The following is a 20,386-nucleotide window of genomic DNA, read 5'->3' on the forward strand; positions in this document are numbered from 1 at the left end:
TGCAAAGCAGATAAAATACTGGAATTAAAAGGAATAAGGGAAAGCTTCCAGTAGAAAGTGGGATTTGGTTGTCCTTTGCCATTACTTGACAGGCAAGTGAATGGGATTTTGATGAGGGAGGGCTGTGCAAAGTCACTGAACTGGCTGGGTCCAGGAGCAAGATCTAGATCAGGACCATGGAGATGATGAATCTTAGTTGGACTAAAAGGAAGCCAGGAAGGCAGGCCAGCCAGAGAAAATGCCCAGGGCTGAGATGGAGTGTCCCATTGGTGGGACAAACTGGAATCTATGACACATTTCAGTGTCAGTGGAACAAGAACTGTCAGAGAGTAACTTGAAGAAGGCTGGAAAGGTATAAAGGGACCAAGTGATGAAGGGCTTTGAAGGCAAAACATTTTGTATTTGATCCTGGAAACTTTAGTTTACTGAGAAGAGGGATGGAGTGGGGTGACGAAATTACGATACTGCCTAGAAAGTTCAAATGAAATGTATGTGTACTTTGTCAACACATGAAAATAAAATAAGTATAAACAAATTAAAGCTATTTTGGGAGGCAGCTAGATGGCACAGTGGACAGAGCACCAGCCCTGAAATCAGGAGGACCTGAGCTTAAAATCAGTCTTAGACACTTAATATTTCCTAGCTGTGTGACCCTAGGCAAGTCATTTAACCCCAACTGCCTAAAAAAAAAAAATCCCCACAACCTAACAATAACAAAATAAAACTATATTAGGACATATAAACACTAATAAAGATCAAAAAGGAATTTGCAGTAATGTAAATAATTTTAAAATCCATTAACCATCTTGTATTTTTTTCCTGTAAATTTAATTTTTAAAAAGTCTCTCCTACATTTAAAAGCAAATATTAACAAGGATTTTTATATCCTAGTAGAGGTATTGACATGATGAGTTTTTTCAGTGTGAATGAGCTACTTCACATGGGGGAGGGGAATACATTTATTCAAGCCTTCTGTTCCCCAAACCTTACCCCAGTCACTAGTCATTTCTTGAAGAGACAGTTGATTTCTTTTAGTCCCAGAGGCCTTTCATTTCAAGAGTCTCCTATTATAATTATTCCTGGGAAATATCTTACTTTAAGCAAAGTAGCTATGTTAGTCTTCTGAGATGAGAGCAAGATGCTGAGAAAAACATGGTGGAAATCTCCATTTTGCTGAGATCATTCCTGGGAATGCTACACTCATTCTTTATCACAATGGCCATATTACAGTTTTGTTATCAATTATTCACACAGGTGCTCAAGGGGGTGGAGGACAAGAGATGGTACAAAATCCTAATTTCTTAAGCCTGGAAAAGATTGCAGAAGTCATTTGGGTCAGAAGAAGGGGCATGAAACTTGGACAGATAGGAGGGGCTTTAAAGGTTAAATGCAGGATTTTGTGTTTGGGTCTGGAGGTGACCGGCAGCCACTGAACGAGGAAGAACAGGGAAGGAGAACTGGTGACACGGTGACCTTGAGCTCTGAGGAAATCCCTAAGGCAGTTAAGGAAAATGGACTGCAGTGGGGAGAGACTTGAGGCAGGGAGACCCAACAGCGCTTCCCATTCTGGGTGTGAGAGGGTGAGGGCCACGGTATATTTGAGATATTTGAGAGATGCTGCAAAGGTGAGATCCAGCAGCTGGGTGATGGGGATTTAGGATGACATCTAGGTTGGCAGCCTGGGTGGGGGGTCTGGAAAAACTGACCCCAACATTCCTATATTTGGAAAGGGGGAAGAGTGGGGGAGAAGGGGGAAGGAATGAGTTCAGTATAGGACACATTGAGCTTTAAATGTCTACAGGACCTCCAGTTTGAGGTGTGTGGAAGGCAGCTGAAAGATAGGAGGTGAAGCAGACAGGCAGGTTTGAAAATAATTGTACAGAGACTGATAAATCCAGATAAGATCACCCACTGGAGTGGTATAGAGGGACAAAAGGACCCAAGACAGACCCTGTGGTACACCTACTATTAGTGGGTGGGACTTGGATAAGGCTTTGGTCAGGAGAGCCAGGACAGAGGGGTGTCCCCAATACCAACAGAAAAGAGTATCAGGGAGATCAACAGTGTCCTAAAGGCTGCAGAGGTGTCAAGGCCAGTGAATACTTCCCCTACAGGTTTGGCTTCAAATGTGCACTGCCAACCTTGCCCACTCCCAAAACCACAGGGCCGAAAAAAAGTGGCCAACAGACCGTGGATGACTTGGTGAGCTCAGAGCTTCCCTGAGCGGCACTTTGGAGAAAGAGCAGGGCTCAACGACCTTCAAAAGACATTCACACAATTCAAAGGGTGCTTTGTTTTAGAAGATCAAAAGTAAGTGGGTAAGGATAATGACCTTGGCAAAATTTTTGAAACTCTGACTATAGATTAAAAAGCTGAACTTTTTTTCTCTCTTCAAGGAATTTGTTAACATTTTCTTCATATTTTAGGAAAGGGAAAAACCATGGTGTGAGAGCATCTGAAACAGTCTTTTGGGTATACCATGGCTAAACGGTGCTATTAATAGAAGAGAATTTAAGAATTCCCTTTGATATAAACCACTTTGTTAGAGATGACCTTTAAAATGACAATTATAGCACCGTCACCCTTTCCTGTCATTGGGTGCTAAGTTGTATGTTGAATCTCTCTTCAGACGCACATATAAATGAACACATATTGAAACACAATGGATATATGCAATCAAAGATGCAAAAAACTCTCCAGAATTTAGACTATCAAAATTGTAGTGTTTTGTAAAGGTTTGAAATATACATATAGTGGTCCTTACCCACTTAAATTTACTGCCTTGACTGACTGGAGCTGTTTGAACAGGGATTGTCAGCTCTGAGAGGCAATTTTTAATTAAAAAAATTTGTTTGCCTCTTCAAAACAGGGCTTGGGTTAATGCTGAAATTCTAAAATTAATTTTTGTCAGAAGGTATAAGACTTCCAGGTGCACCCCCAATAATCTTATGGCCTTAAGTCAGTTAGTTGATGCAGTGAATAAAGATGCATTTGAATCCTGCTTCAACCACTTATGAGTGTGTCTGGCCAAGCTATTTCACTCTTAGTTCAGTTCCTTCACCTTCTAGAAACATGGAGATAATAGCACCTCTAAAATGCAAATTAAGACAACTCTGAGATACCACTACACACCTGTCAGATTGGCTAGAATGACAGGGAAAGATAATGCCGAATGTTGGAGGGGATGTGGGAAAAGAGGGACACTGATACATTGTTGGTGGAATTGTGAATACATCCAGCCATTCTGGAGAGCAATTTGGAACTATGCTCAAAAAGTTATCAAACTGTGCATACCCTTTGATCCAGCAGTGTTTCTACTGGGCTTATACCCCAAAGAGATACTAAAGAAGGGAAAGGGACCTGTATGTGCCAAAATGTTTGTGGCAGCCCTGTTTGTAGTGGCTAGAAGCTGGAAAATGAATGGATGTCCATCAATTGGAGAATGGCTGGGTAAATTGTGGTATATGAACGTTATGGAATATTATTGTTCTTTAAGGAATGACCAGCAGGATGAATTCAGAGAGGACTGGCGAGACTTACATGAACTGATACTAAGTGAAATGAGCAGAACCAGGAGATCATTATATACCTCAACAACGATACTGTTTGAGGATGTATTCTGATGGAAGTGGATCTCTTCGATAAAGAGAGCTAATTCAGTTTCAATTGATCAAAGATGGACAGAAGCAGCTACACCCAAAGAAACAACACTGGGAAATGAATATAAACTGCTTGCATTTTTGTTTTTCTTCCCGGGTTATTTATACCTTCTGAATCCAATTCTCCCTGTGCAACCAGAGAACTGTTCGGTTCTGCACACATATATTGTATCTAGGATATACTGTAACCTATTTAACATGTATAGGACTGCTTGTCATCTGGGGGAGGGGGTGGAGGGAGGGAGGGAAAAAATCAGAACAGAAGTGAGTGCAAGGGATTAATGCTGTAAAAAATTACCCTGGCATGGGTTCTGTCAATAAAAAGTTATTTTAAAAATAAATTAATTAAAAAGTAATAATAATAGCACCTCTATCATGGAGTCATATCAAATGAGAGAACATGTAAAAAGCTATGCAAATCTAAAAGTGCTCTCCTGTTTAGTGTCATTCATTGTCATGTAACTTTTCTGACCCTCAGTTTCCTTATGTTTATAATATGCCATATGACAAGCATAATAAGCACACATTATACTATCTCGCTTGTGGGGTTAGGAGGTCCAAATTAAATCATGTTTACAGACCCTCTGCAAACTAATAATGATATTTCCATAGGATATATTTATTACTTGTATTATGATTATTTAGCAATGATCCAAGTTCAGAAAGCTAACAGGAAATTCTGACTCCAATATGAATGAGAGCTGATATGAAAGCAGCTTATCAAAGGGAAAGCAGAGACATGTATACATTCACATGATAGTTTGGATCAGGGAAAGCATGTGATACCTAGCCTTAATATTAGTTCAATAATTAACTCTTAGATAATCAGAGACTTTTAATAAATATTAAACAAGTCAAATGTCAAACCTTGGAGATAATGAAAATTGCAACAGTACAGAATTAAGTGGCTCCAACAATAGGCTATTTTAATTAAAATGAAACCATTATCCACCCAGTATATTTACTGTAGATCAATAATCCCACCATATCAGTTAAAATGGAGGGATAAAATGATTAGCTCTTACATACATTTATCAATTGTTGCATTCATTCAAGTGATGCTGAGAAGATCCAAACAAGACTGCTTACTTTTTATCTACATAGTGATCTTGATGGTACCTTGCCCTTAAAGTGATGACAGGTTCAATTTTCTTAGAAGGAAACTGTAAGCACAATACTGTCTAGACCTAATCAATCATATTCCAATGTCACCTGAGCCTCCTGATCTTATTCTTCTTGGAAGTTCAGATGCAGTCCTCAGCTACTTTTTTAAAGCACAAATTTTATGATTTTTGCATACTAAATTTATTATGTCATTAATTCATAATAATAATTTAACATATTTGGTTTTCAGGTAAGAAGGGCCACAGCAGGTTTTTTTTGACCAACATTTCAATTTTTTTTTTTTCTGAGGCAATTTGGGTTAAGTGACACAGGGTCACACAGCTAGGAAATGTTAAGTGTCTGAGACCAGATTTGAACTCAGATCTTCCTAACTTCAGGGCAGTGTTCAATCCACTGAACCATCTGGGTGCCCCAACATTTCAATTTTTAACACATTTGTTCATTAATAAAAAAGTTCTCATCTCCAAAATATTTCAAAGATACAACTAAATGTGTATTTTAAGTATTTTAGTGGGCTTTTTACAAGACAACAGAATTCAGAGAGTGCTACCTTTGGTAATCTTTAATGTGCTATGTACATAGCTATCCTGGAATCCCTAAGGAGCTGAGTGACCTCTACCTGAGCTCATGATTCCAAGGACCTGAGAATAGGGAAGAACTTAGTGAAAATAGTGTTTTACAGAAGGGAAAGGGCTTAAGAGTATGTAGGAGTCGTCAAAGTAGTATGGACAAATTTGGGTTCACAGTCTACTTGAATAAGACATTAGAGGTAGAATGCAAATGAGAAGATAAAAACTGGGAATAATGTATCTCAAAAAATGCTGATGAACATAGGTTTAGCCAAAGGAAATCGAGTGAGAAGGACAGAACTCGGAGGTATCCTGGTAAAGGAAGGTAGGTCTTTAACCAGACAATCATTCTGCTTCACTTTCAAGTGAGATGATGCCGAGGCCATCCATGAAAAGGAGAAAACCTGCTTCCCTAGGATATCAGAAAAGAAAGCTTCAGAGTAGACAAAGGTGAAAGTACCTAAGTCTAGCATGCATAGTAATACTTCCCCACATCCCAACAGATAGACAAGAGTTAGAACTTAAAATATTAAGGTCTGATGATTAATCATACTAGCTTCTATTTCTCTGTATGTAGCCAGTACAGCCCAACCCACTCTCCTAGAGCCAGACCATTTACAAGTGCCCTTTAGCATTCTAGGGTACCAAGAAGGGTGGACATTTGTCTTCTCTATTGCCATTGGCTTTGAGTTTCCACCATCTGCATCCCCCTTTTAGGTGCAGTAACTGCAGTTTCATTAGACCATAATGCCAATTAGCTTTATGAAGGTACTTTAAATGTGTAATAAGAACAGAAATAACATTTCCCCTCACTATTTCAGGGGAAATGGTCTCTTTTATATATAATACCAGAGCCAAAGAAAAAGGCTCAAACATGTCTCAGTTTCAACACTGGTCCAACCCAATTCATATCCAACAATTGCTGTTTGATGAGTCAGTGTAGCTACCACTGTGCTGAATCACAAAGGTCACAAATGAGGGTCACTTCTTGCCCTTCTAGGTACCAGTGCTATACAGGCTGCTAGACACAAGCTTGGAAACTCACTTCCCATTGACCTAGATTGGAAAAGAACATAGAGCTGACGGGGCCAATGCCCATTTCTTAGTGCTACATGGTCTTGGGAGAAAGGCCCAAGGCTTTTCTGCCTTTTATATTAATTTCTCACCACATGTTTATGACTAAAGTCCAGCCAGGAGAATAGCTGAAAAGAAATGACCTATAAGCTTAGGCTGAAGCTTTGATACTCCTAATTCTGTGATGGCCATTGAAAAAGGCTCCTGCTAATCACATGAAGATTCTAATCAGGTATAGAATATCTGCACATTCAAGTCTCACAGAGGCACTTCCATTCCATGTCATGACTCTTTAAGAGAGCTCCTCAGTGTCTCCACATGTGGGGATTCTTTCAGAGACACTCCGTGCTTATATCTATTACATATATATCATAATATGAAAGGCAGTCATGTATAAGAAGTATGAGACTTACTCCATTTGGTTCCAGAAGGCAATGGAAAAAATGAAAAAAAATTTTAAGCTTGATGTCAAGAAAAACGTTCTCAAAGTGATCCCCAAATGAAACAGACCTACTGAGGAGATAGTGAGTTCCCCCTCATTGGATATATTCAAGCAAAGAAGGTTGATCACTTGTTGGGTGGTGCTATATTAATATTTTTCCCTCCCCAAGACAGGATCAATCAGATGGCCACAAAAAAGCTATTTGATTCTATATGCAAATCATATTAGTACAAATGAGATATATCATCTTACTCAACCCCCAAAGTATCTTAGTGAGGCATTTAGTATAAAAGACATTAGTCATATTTTATAGATGGGAGAACAGAAGCTCAGAAAGGTTAAGTGATTTGCTAAGATCATACAGCTTGTATCAGAAACAAGATAGAATCCCAGCTCTGCTCTGGCCCTAACCTCCTCTGCTTATACCACATGAAACCTCATGGATCACTACCAAATTGAAAAGGACTGTATGATTTGGTGCTCTAAACTAACACTAAGCCAACTTCTAGTGCCTTTCCTTTGTTGATTATCCTATTTATTCTGTCAGTAGCATATTGGTATGCAGTTGCTTGTTCTAAATCTTCCCCCAACAGAATGTGACCCTCCCCTCCCCCAACTTCTGTTTTTCCAGTGCTTAGCATGGAGCCTATCACCCTCATATTTCCTGGCTGGCTGGCTATTTGCAATATATTTTGACTACAGGTAGCTTGTTCCCTAGAATTTTCACACATTAGTAAAGTATTTGTTGTGTACTTGACCTACATGTGCTGGGATACAATAAACAAAATGGAAGAGTCTGCCACAGAAGGAAAAAAAAGTAAAGAAAAACCAAGAATCCAAAAAATACTCTCTAAAGGAATGGTGTTTAACATAAAGTTATCCCATGACAAAACAGCTTATAGGGAGCCTGGTCAGGAGATCATTCGGTTTGGGGAGAAGGGGTACAAAACTTGAAGAAGCTCACAAAAAAAGTCAACAAATCACAATGAGCAAAACAGAACTGTTTTACAAGCAGGTAGATAGGTAAGGATAAGAATAGTCTCAGATGAGAATTACAACTCCATTTGCTTTACTGCCAATTCCCAACCCTCTCTCCGCCTGGTCTCAGAATGGAGCATCCCTCCTGGAGGCTTCCCTAGGGGTTGCCATGGTTACATCTGATGCTGCTACAAGGTTCTTCTCCCTGGGAACATAGACTGGGTTGTTGCTTTCCACTCTTACAAAACACAGACCTCTAACTTGGCATCTGGTAACTTCAATCTCTTCATTTGAGCTGTGTCTGTTTCCCCAATTACCTAAAGGAAGTACACTGTATAGATAGCAAACTGCAACAGGAGAGGGTCAAGATCTCATGTAGCTTTCTTTGTATACTGGTCAGTTCCCCAGTCTCTGCAACTTAACATTTGGGATCAGTATTTTTTAATAGTAAATTTTAAAAGCTTTGTAGACTAGAGTCTAGTGGGCTTCTCCTGGGGTTAGTTAACAAAAACAAAAAAGACATGTTTTCTAAGGGTTTTATAAAGAATTCAGCATGTTTACCTAGGTAGCACCAACTTTTAGGGGATTTTTACAAAAAGTACCTTTCCCCTTTGCTATTGAAGAAGTAACTATATATTATTCTACTGATAATTTTATTTATAGAAAAATGGCCTCAACCAACGAGATTATAATATTACATTGGACCAATTTGTCATAGCTTCCAAGTACAGCTACATTTGATGAAAAAGTCCCTAGACAGACAAATATTTAGGGGGTTCTTTAGAGAATCACACAAGTGTAAACACAACCCAATTTTACAGTTCTGTTCTGATCATGCCTTGATTATGAAGAACTGGCCAAAATGGACTGCTAAGGGCCTACACCAACTTCCCAACATAACACAAGGTGATTTTCTTGGTGAAGGACAGGAAGTGTAGTTAGATCTTGGTTTTACTTTAGGGACACCTTATCTCCCAATATTCCATCCAGGGAATGGAAATCAGTCTATGGCTTCTGTTTCATCAGGACCTGTCTGATATGTATGAGAAGGAAGACCAACACCATCCTAACTGAGGATGGAAGTTAACCTTTGTAAAAACAAAGAGGTTTGAGAAACACATTTTTGTAAGTCATTGGAGGAAGGGTAAGAAAAGATAATACTGTACAAAATGAAGCTTAAGAACAACTGCACAGGAGGTATTTTGTCATCCTTAAAACAAGAACAAAAGGCATTCCAGTGGATTTTTCTTCTTTGTTTGGTCTTTGTAAGATACAAGAACAATGGCAGTAGAAAGAGCTTAGCATCAAAGGGTATCAAAGATCATATTACAACTGTCAATCATTTTTGTTTTCTCAGGGAATGGCCTAAAACATAAAAAAGAGAATTCAAAGAGGCAAAGCTTTTATTAAGCAACTTTCCAACTCACCAGAAGGCTATGTGAGATATTGCTGACTTTCCAAGATAGCATGCAGAATTTTAAAAAATTTCATGAAGGGCACACTTAGTTATAATTAATCATAGCTCCCAATAAAATAGTATTTTAATTCTAGTAATTTTCTTTTTTTACACTAAAGTAAATTTTGTTTAATGTTCATTTCCCTTTTTTTTTAATTTTGTCCTTGCCTAAGTATACTGATTATGCAACTATGATGTTGATAAACACAAGCTTTATCAAAGAGCAAACTATTATCTAGAGAGCCTAACTATATGGTTGGCCAAAGAGTATTAAAAACAAATGCCCAGGCTCATATTCTCTTTGTACTTGCCAGACTCTGGTTTACTATTGCTAAGCAAGCCTTAGCAATGACTGAGTCTTAAATCCCTTTTACAAATGAGCACAGACCCTTCAGCCCAGGGATCAAAAGAAATTAGGTTTGGTTTGAAAAGAATAAGGGTGTAGACAATAGAAAACAGAACACAACACTCCCCTTCTCCCCCAAAGTAAAGCTTTATTAATTAGCAGCACACCAATTTGGTCATATGGAGAAGAATATGGGGCTGAACTTTACCTTTGCACTATGAAGAAGAAACCATTTGCTAAGCCAATTATGAATATCCATTTCAGGGAGCATGTTTAAACTAATTAGGAGAATGACTATAATTCAGAACCACTTATCTACCCCAAAAGTCACTGTTAATTACAAATCATTTTGTATATATTCATTAAATTATGTCCCTTAAGATCCTCTACTAACCAAAACACTGTTAGCCTAGTTCTAGTTACTACATCTGAAAGTAAAGAGAATGATTTAATGGTAAAGCTAGCCTTCTGTGCTCTACAGCTGAACTGGTTAAATTTTACTCTACTGTATCTTCAAACTTACTGGAACATCTTACTGAATCATCTCAATCAGGAGGATGTAATATATTAATTTCATTCAACAAGCATTTATTATTAAGCACCTACTATGTGATCCAATATGACTTATGGGGGAGGGGGCAGGAGTGGGGTCTGCAGCTGTAATTTCATCATGTAAAATATTCTTGGGAAGGAGAGCCCTTCGAGCAGGTCATCTGCAATTTGCAAGCCTGAAGAGTTACCGTGAAGAAGCAATTTATCCAAAGTTACACAATTATTTGTTACATATCAGGGGCCAGACTTGAACCAAAGTACAAATGTTCTTGCCATCACAATGGCAGTATGATGAGAAAATTTCATAGCATGATATTTTTGATGACTACTATCACTTGGACCTTACTGTTATTTCTGTTGATGGCATTACTGTGCTTCCAGTCACCAAGGCTCAAAATCTGAGTCATCTTTGACTCATTCCTCTCCCTCCCCATCTCTTCCTCACCAGTCGGATCAGCTGCCAAGTCCCTGGCCATTCAGCCTCTGCAGTTTCTCTGTTTTGTTCCCTTCTTTCCTACTCTTACTGCAATCACATTAGATTAGGCCCTCAGCACCAGGCACCAAGGATAGACTAGCAGAACATCCCCCCAAGTGGTCTCCCTGCTTCCATTCTTTACCATTCTATCCTTCTACAGCCATCCAAGTCATCTTTTCAATACACAGGCTAACATTTGTCCTTTACTAAATCCACTGTCTCCTTGATATTTCCAGATTTATGACATACTATTTCCCTTGATGCCTTCAGTTTTTTAGCCAGAGTAATCTCCTGACTGTTCATGACAATGAACTGCATTTGTACAAGGCTGCAAAGACAGGCTCACTCAGACCAAAAACTGTTTTAGAGTCAGCTCCAACTAAGACAACCAAATGTTGATTTTCACTGCAAGTGTTTGCACTTCCAAAATGGCCAATGCTGCAAATCAAGGTTTACAGTTTGGTGGGTTATATGCATTTGAGGGAGAAAATAACAATGCAGCTTGAACTCAAAAGTATAAACTACATATATTCCTATCCCTCCCCCAACCAGTTAAAACATTTATCAGTACATCACTGCCTCAAATACCACCATGCCCGTCTGTAGAAATCCTTTTCCTTTGAAGGTCAACCTAGGTACTCTCCTTCATGAAGCTTTCTCTAATCCCCTCCAAATCTCTGTTCATTTGGATCTTGTTTATGCTCTTAATTACATTCTAACTTGTATTATCACTGTAATCTCTATTCCTTTTTCTTTATTAGATTCTAAGCTCCTTCAGGGTGAAGGCTTTGTTTTGTTTCTTTAAAACCTCAAGCACCTCTTGTCATAGTGCCTCATACATAGCTTGATATAGCTCAGATGCTTAATGTTTGTTGAATTGAATTCAATTGTTTTTTCTATGTATTTTTATTTTCTTGCAGTTTTCACTTAGCAAAAACAAGTAGAGAAAAGTTGTCTGAACTAATACATAAGCATTCTAAAATATCACTTCAGAAATCTAATTAAGAACTGTATTAAAAAGTTACTAAAACACTATGGTGTCCAGTGCTTATTTTTTCCAGAGTGTTACTTGCCTTGTAATCATAGATAAATTCTCCAAAATTAAAAAGACAATCTTGCCATAAACTTTCTCCTTCCAACACATGGGGTAGCTTGATAATTAAGACACCCAATAATTACTGAAGTGATATAATGCAACATTTTTTAGGTGTTAACAGTTTTAAAGCCATTAAAATATGTAGTCTTTAGATAAAATGTAATCAGTTAAAACGGTTTTTTCCTGCACAGTTTATATGTGCTAGGTGCCTAATTTTTCCTAGTCAGTCTTTTCTGTGTAATTATTTTTATTAACTGATATTACATTAAAAATATATAGAAAAGTGTTTGTTACATTAAATTTTTGCATGTATTGATCCATCTCTTTCCTTTGCACAGTAACAAAAAATATTATTTTGCCTTTTTGACAGTGAAATGCCATAAAATATTTTTACCAAAAAGTCCAAAGTTTTCACTTGGTTCATTTGAATTCAGTTATTATTCAGGATCTCATTATTCCAATTGTTCTTATCTATCCCCTTCCTTCTCCTCTTGATTTCCTATATGTCCTCTTTACATTCCCTCTATAATCTATAGTCTTATTTATTACTTTTAATTTTTGTAGGTATCGGTATTTTCTCCCTTTAAGACTACAGAGCAGCTAAGAGATGCGGTACAAGAATAATGTCTAGAGTCAGGAAAACGAGTTCAAATTTGATCTTGGACACATGTCACTGAATCTCCATCCAGTTCATTTTTCTCAACTATTAAATGAATATGAAAATAGCACCTCCCTTCCAGGATTGTTATAAGGATCAAATAAAGAGTATCAAGTCAAATGCTTAGAACAATGCCTGGCACACAGTGCTTAATAAAAGCTTGTTTCCTTCTTTCTTACACAAGCATGACCACGAAGTTTCATTTATTTCATTTACCTTCCCCCAAATATATAAACTGGGTGATAGTTATATAATAAGTACTTAATGTTAGATGAATTTGTCCTTTAATTGACTTTAATTTGTACTTTATTTTGTATCCTTCATATTTTTGGTTTGCACTTGCATTTTTTTTTCATTCATATCATTTCTCCTCAGTGGAATGACATCTTTTTTCACTAATTCATGCCACTTTCTTTAAGCCTCCATTTAAAATTTGCTGACTCAAAACTTTAAAACTTCCATTAAAATTTCAAATTTTAACTTCTAGGGCAGTAAGATGGTACAGTGGACAGAGCACTGGTTGATCCAGGAGTCAAAAGGACCTGAGATCAGGTTCAGCTTCATTTTTTTTTACTAAATGTGTGACCTTGAGCAAGTCTTAGCCCCAACTGTCTCCAGAAAACAATCTTAACTTGTGCTACATTTTTCCAACTTCCTTTGACTTCCATTTGTTTAAAATGGCCCTCAATCATATTTCTCCAGATCCTGCTCTTCCTGACTCTCTCAGCTCTATTAAAAGGTAATTATCATTCACCCAGACATTTAGGATCATAAACCTCTAGAATTGTGGCTCTTTCTCTATCCCTTCTGCCAAGTGCTATCAATTCCACCACCTAATTATCTACCAGATCCATTCCTTCTCATGTTCCCAGCTGCCCTCTGAGATAATTTGGGCTTTCATCCTTTTGACTGCCAGACACTACTATACAGACCTTCCTACTTCTAGGCTCTGCCTGGTGATCTTACAGTGTAGCCAGGTGGGTCTTCCTGTGCATACTTTATACCAGTTTTATCTCATGTTACTTTCAGTCCTATTCTCTATGTTCCAGCCAAACTGGATTGCTTGCTGTGCCCTGAATTTGCCCAGGGTGGGTTTCCCACTTCTGTTATTTTGCTCCTCATTCTGTTCCTTGCACTTGCAAAGCCATCCCTTTTCCTCACCTCCACCTTTTGGTTTCCTATCTTCCAGGATCTACCCAGTCTTCAAGGTTCTAAGTCCAAAGACTTTGCTTTGACTCTTTATCTCATCTCATCCGTACTCATATTCCAATTTGTTTATTTCTGGGTTTCTGCTTTATTTCTTTCATTTCTTCCAACTTCTCAGCATACTGCCCATGGCACACAATGTTTATCATGGCAAAAATCAAGTGATCGTAGCTAACAATAATGCAATATCTGTAATTTCATCCCATTGTGGCTTGTCAATCCCCCTGACAGAGATGGTGAATGAACCTTCTCTAATTCAGTCAGTCTTTAAGGGTGGCTCACCACCATGAGCCAACTAGTAATGGAATTTCTCTGAACTGGTGTCGTCTTTGGACAGCAGACATTCTCTTCCCCACTTTCTAGGACCTGCCAGGGTTTAAATTCTGCAGACATGGCTTTTAAGAACCCAGGATTACTTCCATGCCAAGTGTAGGGCACTGGTGGAGGTTCAATGTTTATAAAATGCCTTTTACTACATACCCCCTTCCTGAATTGCCACCTCCCTCTAAGTTCCAAGGAAACAGAAGTTTAAAGGGCTTTCCAATTTTAAGGTGTATGAACAGTATTTTTCAAGACCCTACTCAGAATCCCTCTTCTGGAGGTTTTGATGGGAGGAGGAGGAGGGCATGCGGTGTTTATGCTCTCAGTCACCTTTATTCACATAAGGGGACTGGAGAGTACAGGGATTGAAAGTCCAAAAGCCCCAGTTTTGAGTCCCATGTGTGTCACTATGCCTCTATGACCTTTGTCAAGTGACCACCTCCCTGGCTGGGCTTTAAGTTTCTTTACCTGTAATATGTGGGGTTGTCTGAAATGACCCTGAGGTTCCTATTCCTGGGAGCCTTCTATCCTGGCACAGGAAGGGCCTTGGAAATCCAGCTCCGCTGCACTCCTGTCATTTCCAGGACACTGGACCACCTAGAGCCCTTTCTAAGATTCTGAGTCCCGCCGTCCAGAGAACAAGACTGAAGGCTGCATTGCACTTTTGTAATTGGCCCGATACCGGACTAAATGCAGTCCTTCCCGATTCTGTAATCTTAAAACCAAGGCCACTAGATTTTAGGAAATACACAAAGGGAATCAGGAGACAGATCTTGAAAGTATCGAATGGGAATCAGCACAGGGAAAGGGTGCCGATGGACTCGGTGGCAAAGCGCCTCTGCCTCGCTGCTTGGGGTTCCAGCCCCGTATTTATCCAGGATGTGGCTAGCACAGACCCACCTCGACCTCCGAGAGAGAAGGGGACGAGGGAGGAAGAAGGGGGGTGGGGAGGTGGCAGACGTTTAAATGCTTCTTGCTTTCTTTTCTTAACTGTAAAATAAGCCTGGTTGGGGGCACCGCCGGAGCATCCCTCCTCCCGAGCTTCCCCCCGCTGGGATTCCGTGGATCTCTCGAATTCATTCATTCTCATCGGGGTCGCCGCAGGTCCCCGGCCGGGATTTCTCCTTGCGCTTCCAGAGCCCTTATCAGCCCTCCCCCATCTCTGACCGATGACCCAAACTGTCCCCTTGGAACTCCAGCGTGGCTGTTGGCTTTGGAATGCCCAGCCCGACCCTCGCCCCCTCCTCGAGCGGGGAGAAAGGCCACTGGGCCGCACCCTTTGCTCTCTGCCCATGAATCATTAACGAGCTCCGTCGGGCGAGCGCTTCGGGGGCACTGGGGGAATCTGAGAAACGGGAACACTCTATCTGCAGGGGCAGTGAAACTTTAGCCGGGGAGGCTCCCTTCTGCACCTCCCCCCACCCCCCACCCCCCCGCGCGCGCGCTCCTTCCCCCACCCTCCCTTCCTCGCTCTCCGCCGCCACCGCCGCGCTTGCAGTTACCGCGATGCTCAGTCGCAGCGCTGCAGCGGCGGCAGCGGCGGCACCAGCTGCAGCAGGAGCTTGCGCGGCGCGCGGCGCCGGGAACCCGGCGGCCAGGAAGGATGCTGAAGGCGGAGAAGAGATAAATCCCGGGCCGGCGCGGCTCTTCTCCGCCCCCTCCCCCCCGCCTCTCCCCACTCCCTCAAAGCGCCCGCCCGCCGCCGCCGGCCCCCGCATACGACAATAGCGGCTCGGGCTGAGCCGGGCTGAGCCGCGCCGCCGCAGCGCTGCCCGCCGCTCTTGATTGGCGCGGCCGCCGGGAGCCCCAGGTATTGTTCACCTGCATTAGCGGAGACGGCCGGGGTCGGGAAGCTCCCGGGCGGGGAGGCCGAGAGGAGGCGCCGCGCCCGAGGGGCAGGCAGCATGCCGCTGCGGCTCCAGCCCCGGGGCGCGGGGACAAAGAGCGCCGCCGCGTCCGCCTCGTCCTCGTCCCCGGCGCTGACGGCGGAGGCGGCCGGGGCAGCGCCTTCGCCCCCCGCCTCCTCCGGCCGGCCGTCACCGCCCCCCGCCCCCCGCGACCCCCCGGCCGGGCCGAAGCCGCTGCTGCGCTGGGACGAGGTGCCTGACGACTTCGTGGAGTGCTTCATCCTGTCGGGCTACCGCCGGCTGCCTTGCACGGCGCAGGAGTGCGTGGCATCCGTGCTGAAGCCCACCAACGAGACGCTCAACTTCTGGACGCACTTCATCCCGCTGCTGCTGTTCCTGAACAAGTTCTGCCGCCTCTTCTTCCTGAGCGGCCGCGATGACCTGCCCTTCCACCACCCGTGGCTGCTGCCGCTCTGGTGCTACGCGTCGGGGGTGCTACTGACCTTCGCCATGAGCTGCACGGCCCACGTGTTCAGCTGCCTGTCGTTGCGCCTGCGGGCCGCCTTCTTCTACCTGGACTATGCCTCCATCAGCTACTACGGCTTCGGCAGCACGGTGGCCTACTACTACTACCTGCTGCCGGGGCTCAGCCTGCTGGACGCCAGCGTCATGACCCCCTACGTGCAGCAGCGGCTGGGCTGGCACGTGGACTGCTCCGGGCTCATCGCGGCCTACCGCGCGCTGGTGCTGCCCGTGGCCTTCGTGCTGGCCGTGGCGTGCACCGTGGCGTGCTGCAAGAGCCGTGGCGACTGGTGCGCCTACCCGTTCGCGCTGCGCACCTTCGTGTTCGTCATGCCGCTCAGCATGGCCTGCCCCATCATGCTGGAGAGCTGGCTCTTCGACCTGCGCGCAGAGAACCCCACGCTCTTCGTGCACTTCTACCGCCGCTACTTCTGGCTCGTGGTGGCCGCCTTCTTCAACGTGAGCAAGCTGCCCGAGCGCATCCAGCCGGGCCTGTTCGACATCGTGGGCCACAGCCACCAGCTCTTCCACATCTTCACCTTCCTCAGCATCTATGACCAGATGCACTACGTGGAGGAGGGGCTGCGCCAGTTCCTCGAGGCTCCCCCCGCCGCGCCCACCCTCCTGGGCACCGTGGGCTATATGGTCCTGCTGGTGCTCTGCCTGGCCCTGGTCATCCGCAGGTTCCTCAGCGTGTCCGACCTCTGCAAGGAGGACTGAGGCGGAGACTGAGGGAGGCCGCCCCCCTGCTGCGTGGCCGCGACCCCCCAGCGCGGGGCGGACGCTGCGAAAGCCCACAGGGTAGGAGGGGAGAGCCCCCACCAGCGGATGCCCGAGAGGGGGGGCCTGTCCACTGAGGGGTCCGAGCCACTGGGGAAAATAAATGTTCGTGTCGTGGTTCAGGAAAAAAACAAAAACACGAGCGCGCGCACAAACGACAGCTTCGTGATTTCCGGGGGTCTTTGGGGTTTTATCCCGGGACGCAAAGGCGGGTCGGCAATCGTTCTAAAAACCCCTTTTAGGGTGAACCCTCACGAGCTCTCCCTTTGTTGGAAGAGAGCCTGGCAACTTCATTAATCCTGATGTTTTAACCTGCTAGAAAATGCATGGAAATGTGAACACAAGTTTAATTATTTCAATGTATTAATGAATTGTTATTTAAATAGTAATATATATATTATATATGTATAATATATATATGCCATGATTATTTCATTTTTTAAAAATTAACTCCTGTGTGGAAATATTTTCAGAATAAGCACTTGAAATTTTTTTTTCTTTTTAGGGAAGGGGGGGGTCCATTATTATTTTGAAATCTCAGCCCTTCTGCATTGCACACACTGGAATTGGTGGGGAAGGCAATTTGATTTAGAGCCATTGTCTTTGCATAGTGTTTTTCTGGAGGACCACGTGTATGGGTGGGATTGTTATAACTGTGAGTTATTTTCCCTAAGCCGAGTGAGCCAAGCCTGAGAGAAAAACTAGAGTGGTCCGTAGCACCCCGAGGCTGGAAATCTATCTTCTGGTTCAATTTTTGCTCGCTCCCACGGGGCTCTGCCAAGCCCACTTGACCATTTTCATCGTGATTCTCCTTAATTCTGTTGCCACTGGAGTAAATGTGCCTTTTGAAGCAGTGCCCAAAGGGCCGGTCCTCAGCCCGGACAGATCTGTTTGCCCAGCCGGAGGAGGAAACCTCGCCTAGCTGGTTACTGCAAAGCAAGGTCTAATATTTCGTCCACGAATGAGGAAAGATTGGGGCAGGTTGTGATTTTTGTGGCTCGGACTGCTTGCTCAGCCTCATCTTCCCTGCATGTAGGGCTATGCACGGGAATCAGACCGAGACTGCTGGGGCCACTGTTGATCCTGACCAGCAGCCCTGGGCAAGAACCCACCAGAGTGTTTCAAATTGATGCAACCCTTTGTTTTAAAAATTCACCAAAGGGAGAAATAATTTCATCTCAGCTATCAGGAGACAGATTCCATCAGCTATAATTGAGAAGTTTGGAGTTAAAACAGGATTTAGCTTTGTGATGGGAGGTCAGCTGCCCACTTCCTGGCTTTGGAAGTTTAGAGATCTTTAGGGAATAGATTGGCTCTTAACTGGGTCAGTAGGAAATTACTAATGGTGCCCTCTTGGGTCATCTGGAAATGAGTTCCTGTCCTTGACTCCTTCTAACAGTGCAGGTTGGTCTCTCTTTTGGAGTACATTTTTTACAAATCCTGATGATTTTTGCACTTGAGCACAAGCTAGTGGGGCTATTGAGATGCTTCTCAGAAGTCAACTGTGTGACTTGAAATAGGGAGAGTGTTTTATAGCATTATTATGGCATTGTAGACATGCGCTAAACAGGAAAAGTAGAGGGAGGAGTAACTTGTTTGGAACCAGAGACAGTGCTTTTAAAGGGGGCTGTTGTATTGTATTTTGTAAACAGAGGTGAAGCACATAATTCCATGGAGGAAATAATATCCCAGTTGATTTTTTTGGATATTTGTTTGCACATGAAAGTTAAATTTGTATTTATATCTTTATATTGAATGTAGAATCTTTTACTGGAATTCATCTCAAGGGTATTGATTGAGCATCAGCTCATGCTTTGGAAAACTCAAGTAGCAAGACCATTAGGCTGCTGTAATAAGTCAATAATTTGTACCTCCAAGTTCTGTAAGACAGTACTTTTGTATCCAAGGAGCCTATGGAAATGGCTACTCCCGTATGCAAACTTATTTGTTGATGAATGGTGTCTGTACTGAGCCCCCAAGGAATGTTTCTTCGGACTATTCAGAGTGAATAGTCAATTCTGACCTATTAGCCCATAGACTTCTAAAAGTGGACCCTCCTTTTTGGGGAGGGCCGGGGCATGTGGAAGGAGTTGGATCTGCTAGAAGGTCATCTTACTTCTAAGAGGAGAACATTTAAACACGAAGACACAATTCCCCCCAACCCACTTTCTCCTTCCTCTTTGTCCTTAGGACAGAGAGGCCACTTAAGGATAAAATTATACCCATATCATTTTCAAGTGATTAATGTTGCGTGAGCCCTGGAAGATGACACACTTTTCCCTGTGAAAGGTTCAGCTCAAAGTATGTCACCAAGAAAATACTTTTCTCCTTCTTTTTCTTCCTCCTCATTTTCCTTCTTGGTCCAAACTCAGATTTTCTATAAAATGTGGAGGGGAAAAGGGATAGTAAGTTTGGAACTAAATTGGCTTTACAATACACGTACATATTAGGTACATTTGAGTTCTAAGACCAAGGATGATCCATCAGATTTTTTTTTTCTGTTCTTCACTGAGCTTTTTATGGTTTCTGCTAAGATAAACAATGGTAGACTAGAATCATCAATATTTACTTAACCACCTACATTCATGTGAGACTCTTAGATATGATAAAAATAACACACCAAAATCAGAGGAGGTTATTTTTCTGAAATAGTTTCTTAATTACTCTTTTGCCCTATCCATCCTTTAAATAAGTTTATTTTGAAGACTGGTTATGTCTCCATAACATCCAACCTTAGTTGTAAAGTGAAGACCTAGAGATAAAATAATAAATGATGAATTTAAAAATAATCTGCATAAATTATTGTAGCAATAGAAAGAAGCGCATTATATAATCCATTTTATGTTTACTTGTTAATCCTGAACCAGGATGCCATCTCAAGGAGCAATGTCACAAAGTCATGACTGGCTTGTAAAAATAAATGTGATATTTTCCATTGGCCACATAACATCTTCTATATATATCCCAGCAAGAGTATATGGTGCTGGTCTGTCCAAAGCTGTGCCTAGAATGTTATTTCCATTCATGAATAGTGCCTGTAAACTTATGATTTATAATGTGTTCTCAATTAAAAAAAACTTTAGGCCCCACCAAATCAACATGTTACTTCATGCAAATCTTTTCTAGGAATATAAAATGTTTAAGAATGATGCTAATAGAGATGATTTTTGAAATTTTTTATTTTTATGACTTTCACCCAAGGAATTAGATTTTGATCAAAGGGTGGTAACATCAAGCAATAATTAACAGCACTTTTCATCTCTAGGCTTATTATCAACTG

The 20,386-nt window shown here is 42.2% G+C and overlaps 1 protein-coding gene and 1 long non-coding RNA gene across 3 annotated transcripts; both read left to right on the top strand.

Annotated features, from left to right (window-relative positions):
* The first annotated feature begins 821 nt into the window (after positions 1-821).
* On the top strand, positions 822-5,755 carry LOC127552986 (uncharacterized). Of its 2 annotated transcripts, none has more exons than XR_007951636.1 (3): positions 822-1,625; positions 2,115-2,318; positions 3,497-5,755. It is a non-coding gene; the product is annotated as an uncharacterized LOC127552986 (long non-coding RNA). The 2 variants fall into 2 exon arrangements; XR_007951637.1 differs by having other exon boundaries at positions 825-1,625; positions 2,115-2,310; positions 3,497-5,754.
* Positions 5,756-15,779: 10,024 nt separating this feature from the next.
* On the top strand, positions 15,780-17,135 carry PAQR9 (progestin and adipoQ receptor family member 9). The gene has a single exon (XM_051983335.1). The coding sequence runs from the start codon at positions 15,862-15,864 to the stop codon at positions 17,044-17,046; it is 1,185 nt and encodes a 394-aa protein (XP_051839295.1). The 5' UTR covers positions 15,780-15,861; the 3' UTR covers positions 17,047-17,135.
* The last annotated feature ends 3,251 nt before the right edge of the window (positions 17,136-20,386 follow it).

Source organism: Antechinus flavipes, chromosome 3 (genome assembly GCF_016432865.1).
Source record: "Antechinus flavipes isolate AdamAnt ecotype Samford, QLD, Australia chromosome 3, AdamAnt_v2, whole genome shotgun sequence".
In the NCBI taxonomy this organism is placed as follows: domain Eukaryota; kingdom Metazoa; phylum Chordata; class Mammalia; order Dasyuromorphia; family Dasyuridae; genus Antechinus; species Antechinus flavipes.